Here is a 22,482-nt window from a genome sequence, read left to right as displayed (position 1 = left end):
AAAATCAGCAGATATAAAACATCCAATTACATAGGATTTTAACACATCTGTCGTAATTTCCCCCAAAAATGATTATCACAAATATTTTATTCATCAAAAAGTATACGCTGTTAGTCAAAGAGTACAATTTGTAATTATTCGTTGGGAACATTATAAGTAATGTTGATAATGAATCCATACCCATATTTTCACCTATATGCGGCTCATATCTTAATTACAATTCGGATTATTTCCTTCAAGATTATTCTTCCATTGCTGTATTTAACCCCTGAATACAAGCCAACAAAATAATTTGTTAAGCGAAAAGATAAATAAAATGAAATAAAAAATAAAATAAAACAATTGACAGGAGACTGGAATGCCGTGGAATTACAGGTACACGACTGATTGCAAGTAAACAGAGGAATCTGAAAACACTTTTATTATTTTCGAATGTTAGAAATTGATAATGCATCATGAAGTTGTCATCGTGATTGCTTTTGAAAAAATCTGTGTAATATCGACTGTCATTAGTGACTGTATAAAACAGGTGGGCTATTGAACGTTTAACAGTTATCGAAAAGTGTTATACCAAAATGAATGGTGTGTCCACGTTGCTGTTGTCCCTTGTGATACTACTGACAGTCTACAGTTTCATAGCAGGTAAACTAAGTATAAATACATGTATACTTTATTCACTACTTATACTACAAATACGATTTGTTATCTATCAAAAGTATGAAAGTGAACAACTATACATAATATTACTATAATTAGTATTGTGTACTTTGGTATTATTATAATTAGTATTGTGTACTTTGATATTATTATAATTAGTATTCTGTACTTTGATATTATTATAATTAGTATTCTGTACTTTGATATTATTATAATTAGTATTCTGTACTTTAGTATTATTATAATTAGTATTCTGTACTTTGATATTACTATAATTAGTATTCTGTACTTTGATATATATATATATATATTCTTTATTGCTTAAGACATCAATTTCATAAATACATGTACATAAAAATGACATTGTATGGCAGTGTACTAATTCAAGCAAGCAACGGAGAATTATAATTAGTATTCTGTACTTTAGTATTATTATAATTAGTATTCTGTACTTTGATGTTACTATAATTAGTATTCTGTACTTTGATATTAATATAATCAAGATTATTTGATGTATATCAAATAGTCCACAATTAATTGAGATTGGCCATCCGAATTATTACAGTGTAAGAAACAACTTCGTTCGAACTATCTAACCACAACGCACTCCCCAGTCCCGAAACCCCCCCATGAAAAGATGCGACAAATAACAGCTTTGACCGAATCGTAGCATGTGGTTGGAAAAAACGAAATTGGAAAAGGCAGCATCCTGACAGCATCTGAAAATAGGCATGTTATCTGGTGGTAGCACAGGAAATATATCTGTAATATAAAAAGAAAAAGGATCGCAACAATACCTGTCATACCAAAGACATTTTAATGAAGCAAAAAAATAAAAAGGGGTTGGGGGTTGGGTGGGTGTTACAAAATATTACTAATATGTATACGATGTGACCGTTGGACCGAGCGAAGCATGCTACAATGGTCATTGGAGTGTCCCAAGTGGTAATCATAATTCCGTTAAGGTAGACCTATACTCGGCCTTAAATGGACTCAATCATGGAAAAAAATGCCTTTATAAGATAGATGTATATTCCAGTAATAGATAAACATTGAAAAATATATGTGTCAACATGCTAATTTCATTGTTATTGCTTCTCAAAAGTAAGTACCCCATCCACATATAATCAGCATTAATGAAAGTGTATTCCTCCTTCTTATTTTTCTTAATAATTATTATTTTTCCAAAACAAATGAGCTGTAAGAAGCAACATAGACTATATACCCATTTTTTAATTACATGTAATCATTTATTTTAATAAATTTGAATAACTATTTTCATAATGTACACTTTGTGAGCCCACACATGTTAAAAGAAATACTTTTGAAAATGCCATTAGTAGTCAGTGGAAACCTGCGGAGACCGCAGAAATTCAATTTAAGTGAAGTGTTTAAACAAACGAAGTATCCACACGACACCCCCCCCCCCAAAAAAAAAATCTTGAATTATACATTATCATATTTTCATACGTCATGTGAAATTTAAGTATATTTACAACTTTGGATAATAATTTGAACTATGTTAAACTATAAGTATTATAGATACATGTGGTTTTCAATTAGATTTTACATTTTATCTGAAAACAAATCATTCTTGAAGAGGGTATTCACAATGTGAATGTAAAACGAAACTAACAAACTGAATTTTGATAGATTTACTATTATGATTAATGCATGTGTGTAATGTGTGTTATATCTTTTATCATGGAATCATTTGCATGTACATAAATTGGATATACGTACATGTACACCACTTACGCCGATCTATGTAGATACAATCTCAATAAGGAACTACACTGTTATCGCGTTATACAGATGTCGTCCCAATAATTTTGAAAAACAGGAGAGGGGATGAGGAAAAAATGACAACTTTATGACGGTCGGTGAAATAAAACAAATTATTTGTAGCCATTCGCCGTTCTTTGAAGCTTGTGTCAATATCTGCAACATTGGAGCAGCGAACACAACTACGACATCAGTGGTCACTGGAACAGCGAAATGTGAACTTTTATTTTTACACAAGCTTACCATGTTCATGATAATTTGGATTCAACAGCTGCGTAGTTTTGAATTAGCAATTATTACGCTCGAGAATTTTTTACTCATATGGAGACGTCACCATTGCTGGTAGGGGCTGCAAAACTTAGGCCTATGCTCGACGCCGACGGTCTTTCAGTAGAGATTTTTAGCGTGCCACATCTGCTTTTGTGGTCTCATCCGAAGGACCGTCTCATTTAGTCGCCTCTTGCGACAAGCATGGGGTACTGAGGACCTACTTTGATCCGGATCCTCACAAAAGAAATAATATTATTATTATGATGCTGGTGGAAATATGAATTGGCCCCCTTTTCCCATCCGTCTCTCCAACTTTCTGATGCCCGCGTAATTCCATATGTTGAACATGGATCATTGTAAAAAAAAAAATTTACATACATGAATAGTCAATGTATCTCACGGACGCCCTCATCCGCCAAAATGTTGTCTGTTCTCCAACCGATTTTAATCTAAAGCTTGAATCATCTTTAGCCCCCCGCCTTTTTTTAAAAATACATTGTACAAAATTTGACCGCAGCTGATAAGAACGCCGTGGAAGGAATCAATATCGGACAACCATATCGCCATGTAAAAATCAAACTGTTATCTTTGAAATACCACATTTCGGAAAACGGACGCGTGGTTCCGCATTTACATTTGACTGTGACGTAGGCCGTGTATAGGTCTACTTTAAGTACGGTAGATTATGATTCATTTAAAAACATATATTTTAAATGAAACTTTCCTTACGCTAAAAACCCAGTAACATCTCAATATTAAAGGGGTTTATATGGGGACAACAGTTTTACAGGATCCGCCTATTCATTGAACTCGGGAAATAAAACGCAAGGCGACGTAAACTGTGCATTGTGACGTCACATTTAGCCTCGACTTTTTTGGGAGTTGAACTATGTTCAATCTCCCTGGGTCATCACGCACTTTTCTGCGCAGTAATTTGTATTGATTTGTATAGTGGTCGTCAGCGGGGGTTCTGTGTCAGCTGATTTACTCCTAGGTAAATCAACATAAACTTTTATAAACATCCGCCATTAAATAATCCATGTAACTTTTCTGAATTAATCTAATTTTGATAATTGACATGTAAATAAATGCAATGATATTGTATTCAAATTAATTTGAATACAAGATTTCGATCAAATTGATACTGATAGACATAGAAAAATAAAAGATAAGGTTGAAAATTGTCGTTTGTAGCGCAGCGTCACCTATAAACATTGATAGGGAAACGAACGACAACTGCACACAAGCCTTATTGACACCGTGGCGCGAAATATCGAATATGGTGCGAAACCTCAGAAAATTTACAAGAAATAACTCTACAACATTGTGTATGTATATATATTTGGTTTTTTGTTTTAATGCGATATAAAAAATGCTTGATGTTACATGTAGATTGAATTAAAACACGTCATTCCAAGTCAACAACTTTCGATTGGGATCGGAATACGAAATACAATTTCCTATATCCGGTGGCAAAGTGAAACTGCTTCATGCTTCAAGTTATTGAATTACGTAGTAATTGCACGTTACACATTAGAGAACTGTTCCTTTTAATAAAGAAAGTCACAAAATAGATACAAAATGAGTGTACCTTATTCATTACTGTTACCGAGCTTTCGTCGACTATAATCTCGAAATGGCGTGTTTCGCTGCGCTTGATGACGGTAAGGTCCACATTTTCTACGTGAGTAGTGTGATATTTGTTTATGAATTTTTTGCGCATACATGGTATGTCTCGGCTAGGAATAATGGAAACTTTCTCACCTATGTATGTAAAGACATATTAATCTCTATTTTTAAAAATGTAGAACACTTTTATCAAATGACAATGTTTGAAAACGCTTAGAGCCCCGATGTCAGAATTTCCTTTTCCAAGACATCAATATGTCAAATTCATTATCCTTTTTTAATAGTATGTAACATATTTTGTACCAGTTATCCATTTTGAATCCCCTATTACAATGGGATTTTGCTGCACTCTGTAATGTTTGAGTGGATGTCATGAGTGTGTCAAACAGAAATTTTAAGAGCATGGGATAAGGTGCTGCCATGTATTACTTCACTATCAAAGTTTAACCCAGTTGCCACAATGTTGAATTTATGCTGCAAAAAGGATTGGAAATTGCTCTGGTCAAAACACATTGTTTATTTGTCTACAGATGAAAGAGACATGAGGATTCTCCCTCACAAACTGAAGAAAAAAAAATAGTTATGGATCTTGTACATGTATAGTTTATTAATCACTATAGATTTCCAGCATCACAAGTCTGATTCCACTATATGCTTTCCATACTGTCAGGTTCATTCACCCCCTGTTTGAGCCACAGTATAATATCCCAAATACCTTGGCAATAAATAACATTATTTGACTAGTGTTTCATTTTTAGCGGAGTTGCGATGAAGTCGAACTCGGCTTATGATCTTATGAAGTGCCTTTGGGCGGGCAGGCGGGCACGCATCAACATTTCATTTCCGCACCATAGCTCTTGAGCAAATTATAGGATCTCATTCAAAATTAGATGGATTGTCACCCTCAGTAAGATGAGGAAGACTATCGATTCTGGGGTCACTAGGTCAAAGGTCAAGGTCACTGGCTACGCGTGTGACTTAAGGTCATGTGTAAGAATTATTCAGAAAAATGAAGCTTTATATCCTATTGTTTTGGGTGTAGTTCATTTATTAATATTACAAAACTAAAGACACTTTTCAGGTACCACAACATATATACGTCTCCTGTACTTTCACTTCGCATGTTTACGTATGATGTCAAGGGTCATATGACGTCATTTGACCAGATTATACAAGACGCAAGTAGATGATCATAAATCGACACGGCGCACAGCCAGTTGTACATAAACCAATAAAAACATGACATGATAGAAATGTATAAGTTTCACAGAATCCAGTATTCACTGTCCAAATTGCATCATCCGCATGCAAATAGGTTAAAAATGGCCCGCAAGATGAAAACCTACCCCTGCACTTTGTTTATTGGTGTTTTTTTCTCGAGTTCAGTGTATTGTTCAAGAATATTTCAAGATTTGGACAGTGATTTCTAGATAAAGCCTTGTTCAATGCTTTCAAATAATCTCATGGTATCATAATACATTTATTTTCCTCTTACCGCCATCCAGTTTTATCTTCGATATTCATGTAAACACGCTATCTAATTAATATTCAAACGCAGCACTGATGTAGACTATTGATCCAAAATTAGATACTGGAAAGGGAAGTAACACGGCGGGAAAATTACAATTTATTATGTATTGTAAATATATACATGATACATGTAAGCTGGACAACCAATGTATTTTAACCAAGAAACATTTACCTTAGTTTTAATCTTTTAACGATCTCTCTCTCTCTATCTCTATTGTTTATTCGCCAATCAAGGTTCCTTGGGAAAGGGGGGGGGGGGGCATGTACAGCAATGGGAATAAAAACCAATCATTCAGAATCACTAATACTATCAGAGTTCACACTTCTGCACTACACATATCTATAATTATATATGAAATACTGATTGCAGACAAGATTTAGATTAACAACTTGATATATACAATAAAATAACCCAACTGCTTCACACATCAGTTTCTGAAACAGCGGATAAGTGTGTTGTGTGAATACATAATGAAATTGTAATCAAATCAGTATATTAATTATAGTTTAGTAAGTACAGTATGCAAGTATAAAACACATGTGCATTTAGGATCCAATTGTTCTGAATGTTTTATGCTAATGCAGAGAGGTTAGAATAGAATGATTATATAAATGAAAACAATTAATTGTATGAAGTGTTCAGTAAAAAAGGTATTCATGAATTGTTGACTTGATTACAGGGGCACCAATGGGACAGTGCCTGTTAACAGTCTGGTAATAAATGTATTGTACCGGACTGTTGATCTTGTACTCCCAGTAACCAAGACAGCTATATTTAACAACTAATTTCAGAAACATTTTAAACTCTAGTTTGTATTCAAACATTGTACGTTTGTAACGACAGAATAATAACGGAGCGGATCAAAGATCTGTTTACAATCAGATTGTTTAGATTCCAATCTTAAACCTCATGAATGAATGACAGTCTGATTACCCCCCCCCCTTTTTTTTTTACCCTATCGTCGTCAGGGACCATTAGAAGGGAGCTGGTTTTAATCAGACTACACACATAAATATACATGCACTATATCTACCTTCGATCTAGGCCTAAAACGAAATAATTCCTTCAATGTGATTGTTTTAAACAAGTGTGTAATATATGTATTACATATATTAAAAAATATTTCTTCGCTTTGGTATGAATACAATAACACACCAGTATCTATCTATCTATCTATTGAAAATTTAATCTGATGCAAAGAAGTATGCATTTAATTTCACAGAGATCGGTGCGGTGTTGAATTCTCTGCATTACCTCGAACACATCATATGTGATAGCCATTAGTACAGCAAGTTCTTATATTTCTGAGCTTTTAAAATAACATATCAAACTCAGTGCGTAATTTGTAACTGACGATTCGCGGTGAAAATCATGCGCTGATCCAGGAATATAGTCTCGGGTGTCAATCCTTGCATTGGGGGTGGGGGGGGGTGTCTAAACAAGGTTACAAACATGCAGTATCTATTAAATAGATGTAGAATATATACAAAAATATGACACACTACATGCATGTTTTCATGAAACACTGTTGAAGGGTGGTTGTCTATATCTGGACCCATGCTGCTCTTGCAATGAAACAGTTTAGGGAAGGGGATAACTTAATTTGATAGTTTTAAAAACGATGAATATGTCATGGAGTTATTACTTTTCAAGTTGAGTGGGTTGGGTAGTAGTCTGGACCCATGCAGCATCTGCTCTTGCAACGAAACATACATAATGATGGGGGGGGGGGGGGGGGGGTATATATATCTTGTTCTACAAAGAATATTTGTATTATATCACTGTGTATATAAAAAATCCGTGGGAATACTTAACGACTCGAGTTGAATTTCGTTTAGAAATAGTTTAAGGTGACAACTTCAAAGTAGCTTTCAACAAAATTTGTATCTAGAATACAGCCATCATACAAGCTACAGGAAAACCAGAAGTGACACATATTCCTCCACTACTTCGGGAGGGGGTATATTTTTTCCATTTTTAAGAAATATTCTTAAGTCATCATTGAAAATAAAGATAAGTGGCTGCAATGTGTAAAATATCTAGTTCACCAAATGGGTGTCAATCTTTAATCTTTTTACTTCATATGACCCCCCCCCCCCCCCCCCCCCCACACACACACACACTCTCAAATACTTTTTATCACTTGACCATGAAAATGTAGAACGATTAAAATTTGAAGTACTCAGTCAATGCAAAGTAATTCAAAGTGAATTTCAATTAAGTTTCAATAAAACTATTTCTCATTTTGTTTTGTGTTTAATTGAAAACATTCATAGAACACAAGATTAGATGCTTTTTCAGCAGTCATTTTCTTCGTATTAAAACTTGACAGTTTACTAAAGTTCATAAGCACAAATGTAGATGACAATTCACATCACTGAAAGCAATTAGTGGATATCCTGGTTTGACCACTATGTACAGTGTAGTAACCAGCTGATGGAGGTACATATTATCCACTGGAGTCAATATGGCTGTCATCTGTGGGTACTAAATGGAAAAAAGAAGAAAGTTGCCAGTCAAAAATATTTAAAACACAGTACTGTAGGTCTAAGTGTTCAAGTTTATATGTGCATTATAACATAAAAACATTCAAATTCCATACCATACAGCAATATCAAAACATGCTTCATATGAATTTTCTTTTAATTTATCATTTTGAAGAAATTAATATTGACTAGATGTAAATAATGCCTATATTTATGTATATCCAGTGCCTGATTGGATTACTTAAAGTTTGTAAAAATTACCTTGTATGTACATTTGTGGTCACTGCTCTAGAGATGTGGAAAATTGGAAATATGCTCTTTGAAAAGTTCATATTCTTGTTGGTATCATGCACATCTGTAAATAGCATTATCTCATATTATAAATACATGTGCTGCAAACATTCAATGTATTGGAGAAGGGTCTCAAATACACATAAAAAATGTGGGCAATCAGTATGCATTCAAAGTCTTTTATTTTTCTTCCATTTATTCAAACTGTAATGTAAGCGAAAATATCCCAAGTTTATTTTTTTTATTTTTTTTTTGTATGTCACTTGATAAAATTAAATGTGACTGTAAATCTAGAGCATGAAAATTAATGTCGTTACACGTGCGTTTGTACAAGATATTACCACAGGTACCTGATGCACTGATACTACCCCCCCCCCCCCCCTTTTTGAAAATATTTTTTGCAGCGATAAATCTGAAATGTGTTGATTCCCTGTCGAACTCATTTCTCTTTCGATTTTTAAAAGTACTGTAATCGTTTCACACTTTTTGTAAGCTTTAGAGAGTGGCCTTGTACGGGTATAAAAAAAATTGAGAACAAATTTTGTAATAAATCATAGGCTGTTATACTTGCAATACTAAATTATATATACAGTTAGATGTCATATGTACATGCCAAATATATATACATATATGCATATGAACTGTTAGTATTTAGTTTGTCATCATTATACATATCTCATCATTGTGTAACATGATTGTATGCCAACATGCTTGGTGAATCAATAAATAAATTAAATCATACCGGTAGAAGCTTACAAAAAGCGTGAAAGGATTACATGAATCGAAAGAAGGATGAGATAGACAGGAAATCGACTTATTTCAGAGAAAGTATAGCAAGAAAAAAAAAATCAAAAGAAAGAGTGGGGGGGGGGGGGGGGGTGTCATGTAATATCCATACTTTAGGTGCCTGTGGAGTTTACTGCCTAGATACCCGCCTGTGCTCATGTTTATATAAACAAACAACAGCTGGTACCATTTGAGCATCATTTCTCTAACATATAGGCATATTTTGCGTGTGTGCACCCAATACGCTACACATCGGCTACGTGTGAGAAATTATCGCAAAAAAAAAATCAAAAGAAAGAGGGGGGGGGGGGGTAGTGTCCATTCTTCAGGTGCCTGTGGAATTTACTGCCTAGATACCCGCCTGTATTCATGTAAATCATGTGTATATGAATAAAAAAAAAAAAATGGTACCATTTGAGCATCAGTTCTCTAGCATATATCTTGCGTGTGTGCACTTAATGCTACGTGTGACGTGTGCACTGCAGTATGTAAACAAAGAACATCAAACTATGTATATACTACCTCTAAAGTATTGAGTCAATGTATAAAACACAGTAAATGTTGTCTACTTTCATTGTTGACAACCTTGGTTTCAGGTATTCATACATCATTATTTCAATTACAAGAATTTACCTTGTTTTTTCCGATTTCAAAGTTATACAGCTGACATCTTCTGAACGTCGTCTTTGCCATGTGCCTAGTAAGCGTATTTTAGACGCTGATTCCAACCATACGACAAACTTTACCAGGGTATTTCTCATCATAATGCCTTGTGATGTGTTGTCAAATCAGGGAAATTTGACTAATTTTAAGCGTAGAATAAAGGCAATATTCCGATATATTTTTATATGATCCTAAAAATAGAGTTTGTGTATATGTATCCAAATATGGATTGATCAAGGCGGGGCAACTGTCATGACGTATCAGCTCATTATGATCTCATTATCATACCGAGTTCATTCGTTACCTTAAGTGTCCTGCGTATAAATAGATTGAAATTTGGAGAAAATTTTGTTTTCCGCACCATAGCTCTTGAACGAATTATAGGAACTCAATCAAACTTAGATCGATTAAGTAAGACAAGAAGCCTATCGATTCCGGGGTCACAAGGTCAAAGTCACAGTGGCTATAAATAGACTGAAATTTGGAGAAAATTTTGTTTTCTGCACTATAATTTTTTAACAAATTATAGGATCTCAATTAAACTTAGATGGATTATCGCCCTTGATGAGACAAAGAAGCCTATTGATTTTGGTCAAGGGTTAAAGGTCAAGGTTACAAAGGAGTTAAGTCGGCTGAAATTTATGTACGCAAAATTTTGCTCCCTGCTTGATAATTCTTGAAAACTTTTCTACCGGTTCCCTCTATGCCCATTCCTTGCGCAACTCGGTTTGTGCATTTCCGATGCCCGACAATTTTTAATTTTTTTGCATTTCATTTATTTTGAGTTATTATACAATTATTTACCATTCCATTGATCCTCTACAGGACTGTAGTATACTCAGGTGATAGTTTAGCATATTGGACTACCTTTTCAAGTAATGAATCCTTAGAATTAGCTATAACTAGGATTAAACTTGAATGTATATATACAGGGGGAAAACTTCTTCATAACTGCAAGACATTGATAACCATATTGATTTGAATGTTTGGGCCATAATATGTGGTCACATTTTTCATGAGAATATAAAGGGGTGAAATTCTAGAAAACAACAACACGACTTCAGTTACTCGAGGAGCGTTGTGACCCATGGGCCTTCCATTATCCATGTTTGCTGTTGTAACGCTTTGAAAAACAACAACAGTTGATTTGTATCTAAAATCATGATAATATTCAGTCATTTATCCCCCTACCCTTCCAGTACTATCTTTTCTAACTGAATTTCCACAATGTTCAACTCCCACGAGTACTTTAAGTACTTTTATTCTCTTTTTCAAAGCAAACAATTATAAACAACAATAATACATTCCGTGTGCAATGAAAAAGGCCGTTATGAAACTAAACAAAATTAACCAATAAATTTAAAAATGGTAAAAAAGTAACCGTAATTTTATGGTATATTCTTATTCAAAGAAACTCATGAACTCGTTCATCTATTTAGTCGTATTACGGTTTTTATATATAATTATTTGCTAAAACCTGTTACAATGATAATCATACTATTCACTTTGAACAAACTGAGTGTTTAAATTACGAATTGCACGTCAGAGTTTTCTATTATTGGCATTCAAAATAAAACACGAATAACTGTTGAAGTAGGTAATGAAAATATACATGGCGGCGCCCATATGGATCACGAAAATTTCAGTGAACGTATATAGAGATTATCTCTTTTTCTTTTGCTGATTTTGACTTTTTTCTTTTACATACGTGTTACCTTTAGAGCCTTGCTTCGCGGACGGGCCTTTGGCCCGTCCGAGCTTCGCTCGGTATAATTAGTTTTCTGTACTTTGATATTATTATAATTAGTATTCTGTACTTTGATATTACTATAATTAGAATTCTACACTTTGATATTACTATAATTAGTATTCTGTACTTTGATATTATTATAATTAGTATTCTGTACTTTTAGACAAGAATCAAGAGAAGTATGTACTTTAATCACAATGACAAAACAATTTGTAAATCAGTGGCATGTATGTACAATGTATCTACACCGAGCACGTTGATTTCTTAATAAGTTAGTGCACGACCATCTCCACACCGTTTTCACAAATCTATTTAAAAGTTTCTTTGTATCTTTGTGTAAAACTGCAGACCATGATGTACATGTACATATTGCTTGAGTTTTGATTTTACATAATTTTCAAAGAAACTGGAGATAATCCATTGCTGAATTGTGGGAAAATTTATATACACTAGTGCTAAAGATAGGTCTGTCCGTGTTGCCCCTTCCTTCATACAGATTTAAACCTAAGCAGTTTATTTACACCGTGTGTGTGACTTTGTGTGTGCAATGAAGATGTGCAACTTGCACGGAGTTTGATTGTCCCCCATTTTCGTAAAAATTGCAGATTCTGAACTATTGTACTTTGGTGTATTTTCGTAAAAATTGCAGATTCTGAACTATTGTACTTTGGTGTATTTTCGTAAAAATTGCAGATTCTGAACATGGTTCACCGACCTAAAATTTCCATAAGAATTCACACAGTAATACTAGTATATGAAACTAACTCCGAATCCTCTCGGTTTTTTTAAGCTGGAGGAATGTATCAATTGATGTGAATTTGTATTTGCGGCACAGAAATTGCATGTTGTCGACTTTATTTCTTATCCGCAAAATCCTGCTGCAGTCTACATTAATTGTGTAAGCTTTGCATTTAGAATCATTTCTGTTTAGTATACTATTTGTAATAACTTATCATAGTACATGGATTGTTTTTACACTTTTTCGTCACTAACGATTTTACATACTAGTAAATCATTCGTGTAGAATTCTCTGTTTTATTTTGGGGTTTCCCCATGGCACTCAGTTCTTACATATTGGACTTTCAACTTACTTTTTTAAAAGAATGAATCTGTGATATGAAGGTTGGTGTATTTTGTTGATTTATTTTTATATACCAACTATTTCTCTTACCAGCTGATGATTCTCCATGCTGGAGAATACATACCGGAAGATGCCAGTATACAAGTGAACCCTGTCTCCTGTATAACAGCGCCCCCTTGTGTGGTGGCCCTAATAATAGGCAGTGCTGTGTCCTCGGTAAATATAACTCATATAATTACAATGTATGTTGGCAACAGTTATTTATATTACAACAGAGAAATATATAAATTCATATAAATGTAGAATGACTGGGTTTTTATTTCTTTGTTGTTATACGTCGAAATATCACAAACTTTTTACGTGAGTATGGCGCTCGAAGTCGTAGTAGTGGGCTTTTTTAATTAACAATCCAACATTGATAACAGTGCGATTTCTACTTTCCATCCATAATGGGAGATGGAGGCTTACTGTGTCCGATGGAAATGTGTGTTTTGGGAGATGGAACGTTGCGGTATTGGAGTTTATCACTCTCTACTGTGGTTCATTTTCTGTAATACTTTGAATATACACATAATTACGTCACTTGTCAGCCATCTTGCGGTTAAAAATTGTTGTTCTTTGTAATTTTCTGATCTGTATAACTTTGAAATTTGTTATTTCTTCGTCAATTGCAATCAATTACAATAATGCCCCAGGGTGGTGCTTCCTATAAAATTAAATGAAAACTTTTGATAGTAATAATTAGATTCACAGTTGTCATCTCTTGGTATAGTAAAAAAGAAAAGTTTAGCACCGATTGACCTTTGACTGACCCTGCAGAGATAGATAATTTAAATTACTGGCTGATAAAAGATCGGAAATTCGTTGGTACATAGGTATGTCTGTACCACAACTCCACAAAACAATCCCCGAAAATTAATGGCCAACGAAAATTAATGATTTACAATGTATAATAATTTGACGGAATTCTCCATTTTAAATGGATGATAATTTGCTTAGATTAGTACTACAGTGATTATACGCTGTAGATGCTCCGTGTTTGTTTTCTTCCCCCGTTTTATTTGGGGTTTCAATATTTAATGGTACATACTGCAAAATCGCTTCAACACACGGGGGTCAGTTCTCGTTATTTTTCGAGATTTTATAGTTTCTTTGGAATGTAATTTTGTGTATATGGCTTCTGTACATTGAGGCATTAATAAATTATGTATTTCGTTTTGAAAGGGGATACCCAAGAATCCACGAAAGTAGACTTCCCATGAAATCTAATTCTTCCGCAGTAGCTTATGTATATTCTAGCCGTATATACAATTAATTTAGCTACATTTTGATGAAACCTAAACTATGACTTGGTTTATTACATACAGGTGCTGACATACGTTGCCATCGAAAATATTCCAGTGGAGTGTGTCTGTACACCAGCTCACGTTGCCGGGGGGGCTTTGACAGTGCCGACCTTTGCGGTGGGGGTAACGACAGACAGTGCTGCAGACATTTTTAATGTTGTAAAAATGCATGGATGATTAAAGATATGGGATATATTTCTTTGTGTCTACTGTCTCCTTCGTTTGTAAGAATATGGAGAGAGAGAGAGAGAGAGAGAGAGAGAGAGAGAGAGAGAGAGAGAGAGAGAGAGAGGTGATTACATACAGACACGGTTGAAGAATACCCGCCAGCTAAATGACCCCGTCATGGTTCTATAAGGGTCTGAATAAGGTGATAAAGCTTTTTTCAAAATGGAAACCAGGTGTTCCTATGCAAAACTGATTTAGGTATCATTCTGGTGTCCAGTTGGTGACTGGTTTTCATGTAGGAAGGGTGGAAGAGATTGAAATAAAATTCGTTCCCAGGAACTATAACTCGATTCCATGAAATTGATTTTTTACACATTAATCTTGTTCCCACGAAATTGATTTAAGGTTGTACTCTACATCGTCATAATGGCTGACTTCCTTTAAAAACATGGATGAAAAAATCGATATCAGCAATATTTGTCTTTTCCTTTTCCATTTAAGTACCTAGCCGAGTAGCTCAGTGGGTTTGAATACCGATTGCTGAACTGTGGGTCGCAGGTTCGAGTCCAGCAGGGGTTTTAAATTTTTTTTTTCAGATTACCTACTACTAAAACTGTATTTTTTGACTAAATAAAGTAAATTTGAAAATTTTCAACTTCAAAATATTGTTGTACATATCCTCCACTTTTCATCTACATCAAATTTCGTGTAGCATACATCCTTAATTCCTTCCCCCGAAATAAAATTCGTGAGTGAAGTTTAAAGATTCTGCAATTGATAGGAAATGTTCTTTGTTATCAATATTTATGTGTTATATATATATATATATATATATATATATATATATATATATATATAGTGGGATAAATCTCCGATATAATCTTCTAGAGTGCTCGACGTGGCCTCGCGGAGCTACATAAATTGATGATCAGATGGAGTTCAATCACATAACATTTATTTCTCTACATGCTGTTTCGTAAGGGGATGGTTTCCCCTCACTCGTCGGGAGAAAAATGACATCTAACGAAAAACATCCGCATGGCTGAGTATATGTTACACAGAAACATACTGGATAGTTGCTAAGCATGATCACACACAGGATTGAGTAAATAGAAATTTATGGGAATGACGGCAAGTGCTGACAAGTTCTGAACGCTTATTCAATGAAGATTTTTCGGGATGACATATTATAAAGAATTTCTCTAGAATACAAAGGTTGCACTTTTTTGAAATGTTTGAGTATGAGGATGTTTTTCCTAAAATTTCCCACTTGATTTTGTAGTCAATATTTTTGTCTTTCAATGTTCATATGGACATTGAAAGACAAAAATATTGACTACACTTGATTTTGTAGTCATTGAACTCCATCTGATCATCAATTTATATATATATATATATATATATATATATATATATATATATATATATTAAAAGAAATAGAATAAACAGTACACAAAGTTAAACATTTAACGCAAGCGCTTTCATTTTATAATCCTCAGGCGTTACATTTTAAAATAGTTTTGAAATGGTTTGACGTCATAAAGGCGTCCTAACATTTCACGTACATAACTTAAGGGAAGGAAGTTCGTTCGAATTTAACAACAAGGAATTTACGGTAAATTCAGATATGACGTGCTCCACCAAAAATTTAATTTATGTTATAACATGTGCTGGCTGTGGAAAACATTATATCGGTGAAACTGGAACTACTTTGCGAACTCGTATACGAGTTCATAAACAACACATTTCAGCACCCGAATACAGAAAAATTAAAGTTAGTGAACATATAGATGTGTGTGGCCACGGACAATTCAGTGTATTTCCGTTTTATAAACTGTATACAGAAAATACTATTTCCCGACGAGAAAAAGAAAGACACTTTATTAAGACTTTAAAACCGGCTCTCAATAGCTTACTGTAAAATATGTTTACTGTTATTATCTATGACGTCATAATATGCTTAACGTAAAATCCTTTTCCCTTCATTCGTTTATGACGTCGTTATGTACGTGAAATGTTAGGACGCCTTTATGACGTCAAACCATTTCAAAACTATTTTAAAATGTAACGCCTGAGGATTATAAAATGAAAGCGCTTGCGTTAAATGTTTAACTTTGTGTACTGTTTATTCTATTTCTTTTAATATTTTATACCGGACACTGTGATTTTTTTTAAAAACACAATTTGGATATATATATATATATATATATATATATATATATATATATATATTCAAATGAAAATAATCATCCTCTAAAAATCATTTATAAAATCAAACACGTGTTCATGAACTTCAACATTACCCAAACTACTTTTATGCATGAATAAAATGTTATGTCTCATATAATGTTTTATATGCAAGCTTTTACGTTGTAATTGCATAATAATTCATATTTGGACCGATCAATTTATTGATCTTAAATGTTTACTACCCAATTTCAAAGAAGAAAATATTTCAATTCAAATAGAAAATAATGCCATTCAGCTAAACTCACAGTGACATGAATATCAGAAAAGATGATGTCCATTGGTGTAATGACATGATTGACTGTTTCAGTCAATCATGTCATTACACCAATGGACATCATCCTTTCTGATATTCATGTCAATATACACTGAAAAGTCACCCCTAGAGTTTGTCAATCTCCTTAAATATTGCTTCACTGTTAGAGAAATTGGGAATTCCAATGGGGATGGCGCATGGAGATATTATGACGAGAACTTTAGAAAGCTCCATCAGTCAAATAAGGTCCCTTGTCAACCCCCTATCACTGAATACATGGTCAAAGCTTGCACCCTCGCTCGTTCCTTACCTAATACCTCAAACCGTTCAAAAACAACACAGCGAGTTTGTTTCAACTACAACAATGGCACAGATTGTAAATACTCACCATTTATTTCAAACACATCTGCCGCAAATGAACAACATTCCAGAATTAAATGTAGCAAATCAGATCGAAACAAACTTAACAAACCAACAATACCGACAACAATAAAGCATGAAGTGCTTTTTCAAGAGTTGTAGGATTATGACAAGGATTTACACGAGATTCTCGTTGACGGGTTTAAATATGGGTTTAAACTTGGTTGTATGGAGTTTCATCCAACCTCTATAAAGAACAATCATTCTTCTGTCAGAAAAAGTCCATCGGTAGTCAGCAAAAAGTGGGATAAGGAGTTGGGGCTCAATCGTATTTCAAGTCCACATTCATTTAAACCTTTTGATAATCTCATTTGTTCACCATTAGGGCTTGTGCTTAAGAAGCTACCTGGATAATTCAGAATTATTCATGACCTATCCTTTTCAGTGGTGCATTATGATTCTATAGAATATGTAATACAGCTAATGAAGAAGTTTGATATACTCTGCCAATTCTTTATTCTCCTTACCAATACTACAAAGGTATTGAGAAAATACATATATACAATACAATATGCAATACAAATATACAATATGATGTGTTCACAATATATACAAATGTACAAACTGCAGCAATATAAACAAAGTCATTATAGAGGGGACAGAGTATGATGGATAGCTTTTAAGAATTTACTTAATTTTCTTAACGTGACAATATTGTCAGTATTAAAAATAGATTTTGTTGTTAATACATTTGGTGGCGACCTTTTTCTCCATTTAATACGTTGATTTCTAATTCTAGCAAATCTACTACATTTAAACAAATAATGGTATTTATCACCAATTTCATTGTCGTTACACAACGTACATTTTCTTTGGGATCTTTCTATGCCGTACCATCTGCCAACTTCAATAGGTAATCGATTATTACATGTACGAAATCTGTCAGAAGGTCAAGGTATTTTTCAAAACAAAATTTTTCTTTTATTATACGATAGAAAAATCGTTTAGATGAATTAAATGCATTACTATGCCATATTTGTGCAAACTGGTCACAGATTCGTTGCTTAATAGTACGTTTGAACCATTCAAAAGTAAATATAGGTTGGTAGGTTGGTAGGTAAAGGTACGTAGGTATAGGTAGGTAGGTAAGTAATTCCCTGGCCGATAAACTAAAATTTATTTCATAGTTTGCGCAAAAGGGGATGAAAGCGGGAGCGTCCTTCTAGAGCGAGACTTCAAGAGGGTTTTATGGCTCTAGAATGAGTCTTCCCCCTGGGAATAAGGTTTATTCTAGAGTAAGTCTGCTGGGGGAAGGCTCACTCTAGAGCGAGACTACCGGGGGAAGGCTCACTCTAGAGCGAGACTACCGGGGGAAGGCTCACTCTAGAGCCAGACTTCCGGGGGGAAGGCTCACTCTAGAGCCAGACTTCCGCAGGGGGAAGGCTCACTCTAGAGCCAGACTTCCGCGGGGGGAAGGCTCACTCTAGAGCCAGACTTCCGCGGGGGGAAGGCTCACTCTAGAGCCAGACTTCCGCGGGGGGAAGGCTCACTCTAGATCTAGACTTCCGCGGGGAGAAGTCTGGCTCGAGGGGGGGGGGGGGGGGGGGGGGGGGGGGGGGGGGGGGGGGGGGGAGTCTGGCTCTCTAACACCGGCTCTGATGCTATATAGAGGGGATTATGAAGTATATTTAAAAGTTATTGTTCTTTATATATTGTTCATATTCTGTATATGGAGTTGGAAGGTTACCTTATTTTTTGTACATGGGAAAAAAGACTTGTTTTTCTGCGAATTCTGTAATGTGTATTTAAAATACAATAAATTGCGGGCGTCCAGCAATCACGTCTGGCTGTCAGGCAATGCATATTAGTGTTATGTTGTTTGTGTTAAAATGAATTTAAAGTTAATACCTGTTTTTTCTATGTTAGGAGGTAAGATTACACAATACATTTAGCTTCTGATAGAAGATGTTATATATTGTTTTATATCAGTTTTTTGAATTGGGACATGAGGGCAGCATATGGCTGCTCATATAGTTAGTAGACCCTTCATAGTCATATTGACTCAGTATGATTTAGCTTGAAATAATATGAGGTCAGCATAATGTTCATGAGGTCAGCATTTGACTGCACATATAAACAGTATGCTAGTCATGAGCTCTGCATAATTTTGCTCTTAAATCTTATTACACAGACTAAACCGGTGTACATGTACATGAGGTCAGCATATGGCTGCTCATATATAACTATATCCTTGTCATGAGTTTAGCATATTTTTCTCCTTAATCTTTCTACATATACCTGGAACTATATACATGAGGTTAGCCTAAGGTTGCTCATATTTGGTCCTTGTATGCATGTTTTTGTTTTGTCATTGAGGTACACATTGTTATTCATGTATGTTTAGTGCATAATTCTGCACCAGTCTGTATACATTGATTTTTATTCATATAACAGACTTATATACTTTTAAGTTCTATACAATGTTGTATGTGTAGTCTTACTATAGTCAACCAAATAATTTTCACCAATAAGATGTCTTTTCCTTGGGTGGTGCTGCATGCATCATGCAAGCATTTAGCTGAAATTACAACACAACACTTTGAATTGCATTTACATGTATCTCAGATGAAAAAGGAGACAAAACACGCACAACATAATTACTTGAAGAATTTTATTTGTGTTTGGCGTATTTGGTCGCGTAGAATAATATTGGACAATAAATAAATAGGGGCGGCCGCCCCCCAACAATGTACAATGCAAGTGGCGACCCCAAGTGGGCTTCATTGTGCACTGGGTAAAACAAGTTCTCAAATGCACAATGCCACACGCAACAGAAAGGTATACATACACTGTACAATGGGCCAATATCCCATAATCACAGAATTGTACACGTACAATGAGCCAATATCCCATAATCACAGAATTGTACACGTACAATGAGCCAATATCCCATAATCACAGAAATGTACACGTACAATGGGCCAATATCCCAGAAACAATGTTACATCAATGCAATATAATTGATCAATGGGCCAATATCCCATGAATATAAATGTCCAATTTTTCAATGGGCCAATATCCCATGCATATTCAATCAATCAATGTTAAGTTCAACTGGGCCAATATCCCAGAAACAAAGTCACATCAATGCAATATAATTGATCAATGGGCCAATATGCCATGAATATAAATGTCCAATTTTTCAATGGGCCAATATCTAATGAATATAAATGTTCAATTGTTAAGTTCAAATTCTCGAACGGGACGTAAAGCAATATTAAATCAATCAATCAATGTTAAGTTCAATGGGCCAATATCCCATGACCATGAATGTCCAATACACATATTTGTTGAAAGTCCAAGATTCAATGTTTAAAATATTTGTGAAAATGCGCTATTTGCACCACTGCAACTATACAAGTTCATATCAAAATTGATCCATTTGAGGTGGGGTTTGACGAGAATGCCCATCTGATCATAGCAGCATGCTTTGTAAGATCCGATCGGTTCTTGGATGCACCGCGACGTTGAGTGATGAGTTGAGTTCAGGCATACTGCTTTTCCCTGAAGATAAAAAGAAAACAGAACAGCAGTACCATGATACAAGCAAGCAAGCAGAATACAAATTTGCAACCTTAAACTATATATGCAGTGGAGGGAGGGTTGCTTTTTAAAATTTGAGATGTCTGAATGGTTTGACTACCAATTTGTTCGGCTGCTAGAATAGAAAGGAGGATATGACGTAACTGAGGTTATTTATGTACTAGGATATTTATTTAGAGCCGACTATGCTCGGCCCTAAATATTCCGTAAAACACGGTCACAATCATACGATGAATTATCCTCGAGATAAATAGGTGTATTTTAAGACTGAGCTTGAATACGCACTATTATCTAAATGTAAATTTATAAAAAGTCTTGGGTACCAACTGGTGTAAATGATACAAGACTTCGGCACAATTGTATATGAAAGAAACATTAATTCCATTGTAACAGCATCGATAGTCCTCTATTTACTTGTGGAAAAATTGAAGATCGGGTCCTTAAAAAACAAACAAGTCTTGTCAATTCTTATTGTATACTTTTATCTATTTAATTCGTAGAAAGAATTGTATGTTGAGGTGTGATTAATTAATGACTTTGTATTAAAACTATACTGTCGGTAAACAATCGAAGTACGCGGTGACCTAGAGGGTAGAGCGTTTGCCCCGCATGCGGAAGACGGGGGTTTGAATCCCGGCCGCGACAGACCTAAGTCGTTAAAACAGGTAGTGACAGTTCCATTGCCAAACGCAGGTGTGAATGTCACGAGTCGTCAGAGATGACCTTAAAAATGGATGTCCCGTGTCACAGTAGTTGTGACACGCTAAAAAAAAAAACAAACCCATTGCTCAATGGCCGTAAGCGCCGAGCAAAGGCCTAAATATGAAGCTCTTCACCAGTCTTCGTGACATCTCCATATGAGTGAAAAATTCTCGAGGGAGACGTTAAACAAGATACAATCAATCATGTACGCATCTACAAGCTTTCTCATATTATTTACCTTGATGAACAGATATATTTTGCGTTTTCCAGAAATTGATAGCTTTTTAAATTTTGATATCGAGCAATTTTGATTAAAATTTAAGGTGTTCGACAAATAATGGAGAAATTAGTGTTTATATAGAAGGATAGCGTGATTAATTCTACACAATGAGTGCTGCAAATCTGATTTACATGTTCAGTTGAATATTAATGAACTAAGTATTGTAACATGTAATGTGGGCTCAAACCACGGATACAAATTTTTCTAAATGATCGCATTAAACTATAATTCTAAACAATAATAATTAATATTTGAATCAAACATTATAATTATTTCCTTATTGATCTATTATATGATTTTCTTTGTCTAGTCTAATCACAAGTGTTTCAGCCTCTTGTCTGAAACCACTGTTTCAGACGCTGTTTCAAGCTACATGTACAAGTCCGAGCCCTTTATTTGAGCTTTTGCTCTCGGGCTATCTTCTGAAGGAATAATGTCTCAAATGGTCCACCCGCAGTAATTTGAAGTCCCGCATATGAGACAATAAACCTTACCTAAAATCTGGATGAGATGCGATCATCTCTCTTCTCCGTCTACCAGCATACTAACTCAGATACGCAGAAGCGCCATCTATTTATACCTCCGCTTAAT

General features: G+C 34.7%; 1 protein-coding gene and 1 long non-coding RNA gene across 2 annotated transcripts; one reads left to right on the top strand and one right to left on the bottom strand.

The window, feature by feature from the left end:
* The first annotated feature begins 544 nt into the window (after positions 1-544).
* On the top strand, positions 545-14,472 carry LOC125659656 (uncharacterized). The gene is made up of 3 exons (XM_048891399.2): positions 545-642; positions 13,023-13,145; positions 14,297-14,472. Exons 1-3 carry the CDS (start codon positions 576-578, stop codon positions 14,428-14,430), a joined length of 324 nt encoding a protein of 107 aa, XP_048747356.1. The 5' UTR covers positions 545-575; the 3' UTR covers positions 14,431-14,472.
* Positions 8,109-10,062, bottom strand: LOC130050231 (uncharacterized). Its single transcript, XR_008798660.1, has 2 exons — positions 8,620-10,062; positions 8,109-8,359 (listed from the first exon to the last, which is right to left on the bottom strand). It is a non-coding gene; the product is annotated as an uncharacterized LOC130050231 (long non-coding RNA).
* Positions 14,473-22,482: the final 8,010 nt, after the last annotated feature.

The sequence above is a fragment of the Ostrea edulis genome, chromosome 9 (genome assembly GCF_947568905.1).
Source record: "Ostrea edulis chromosome 9, xbOstEdul1.1, whole genome shotgun sequence".
Classification (NCBI taxonomy): domain Eukaryota; kingdom Metazoa; phylum Mollusca; class Bivalvia; order Ostreida; family Ostreidae; genus Ostrea; species Ostrea edulis.
The sequence above is the reverse complement of the archived record's forward strand: the minus strand, read 5'-3'. Positions and strand labels throughout refer to the sequence as shown.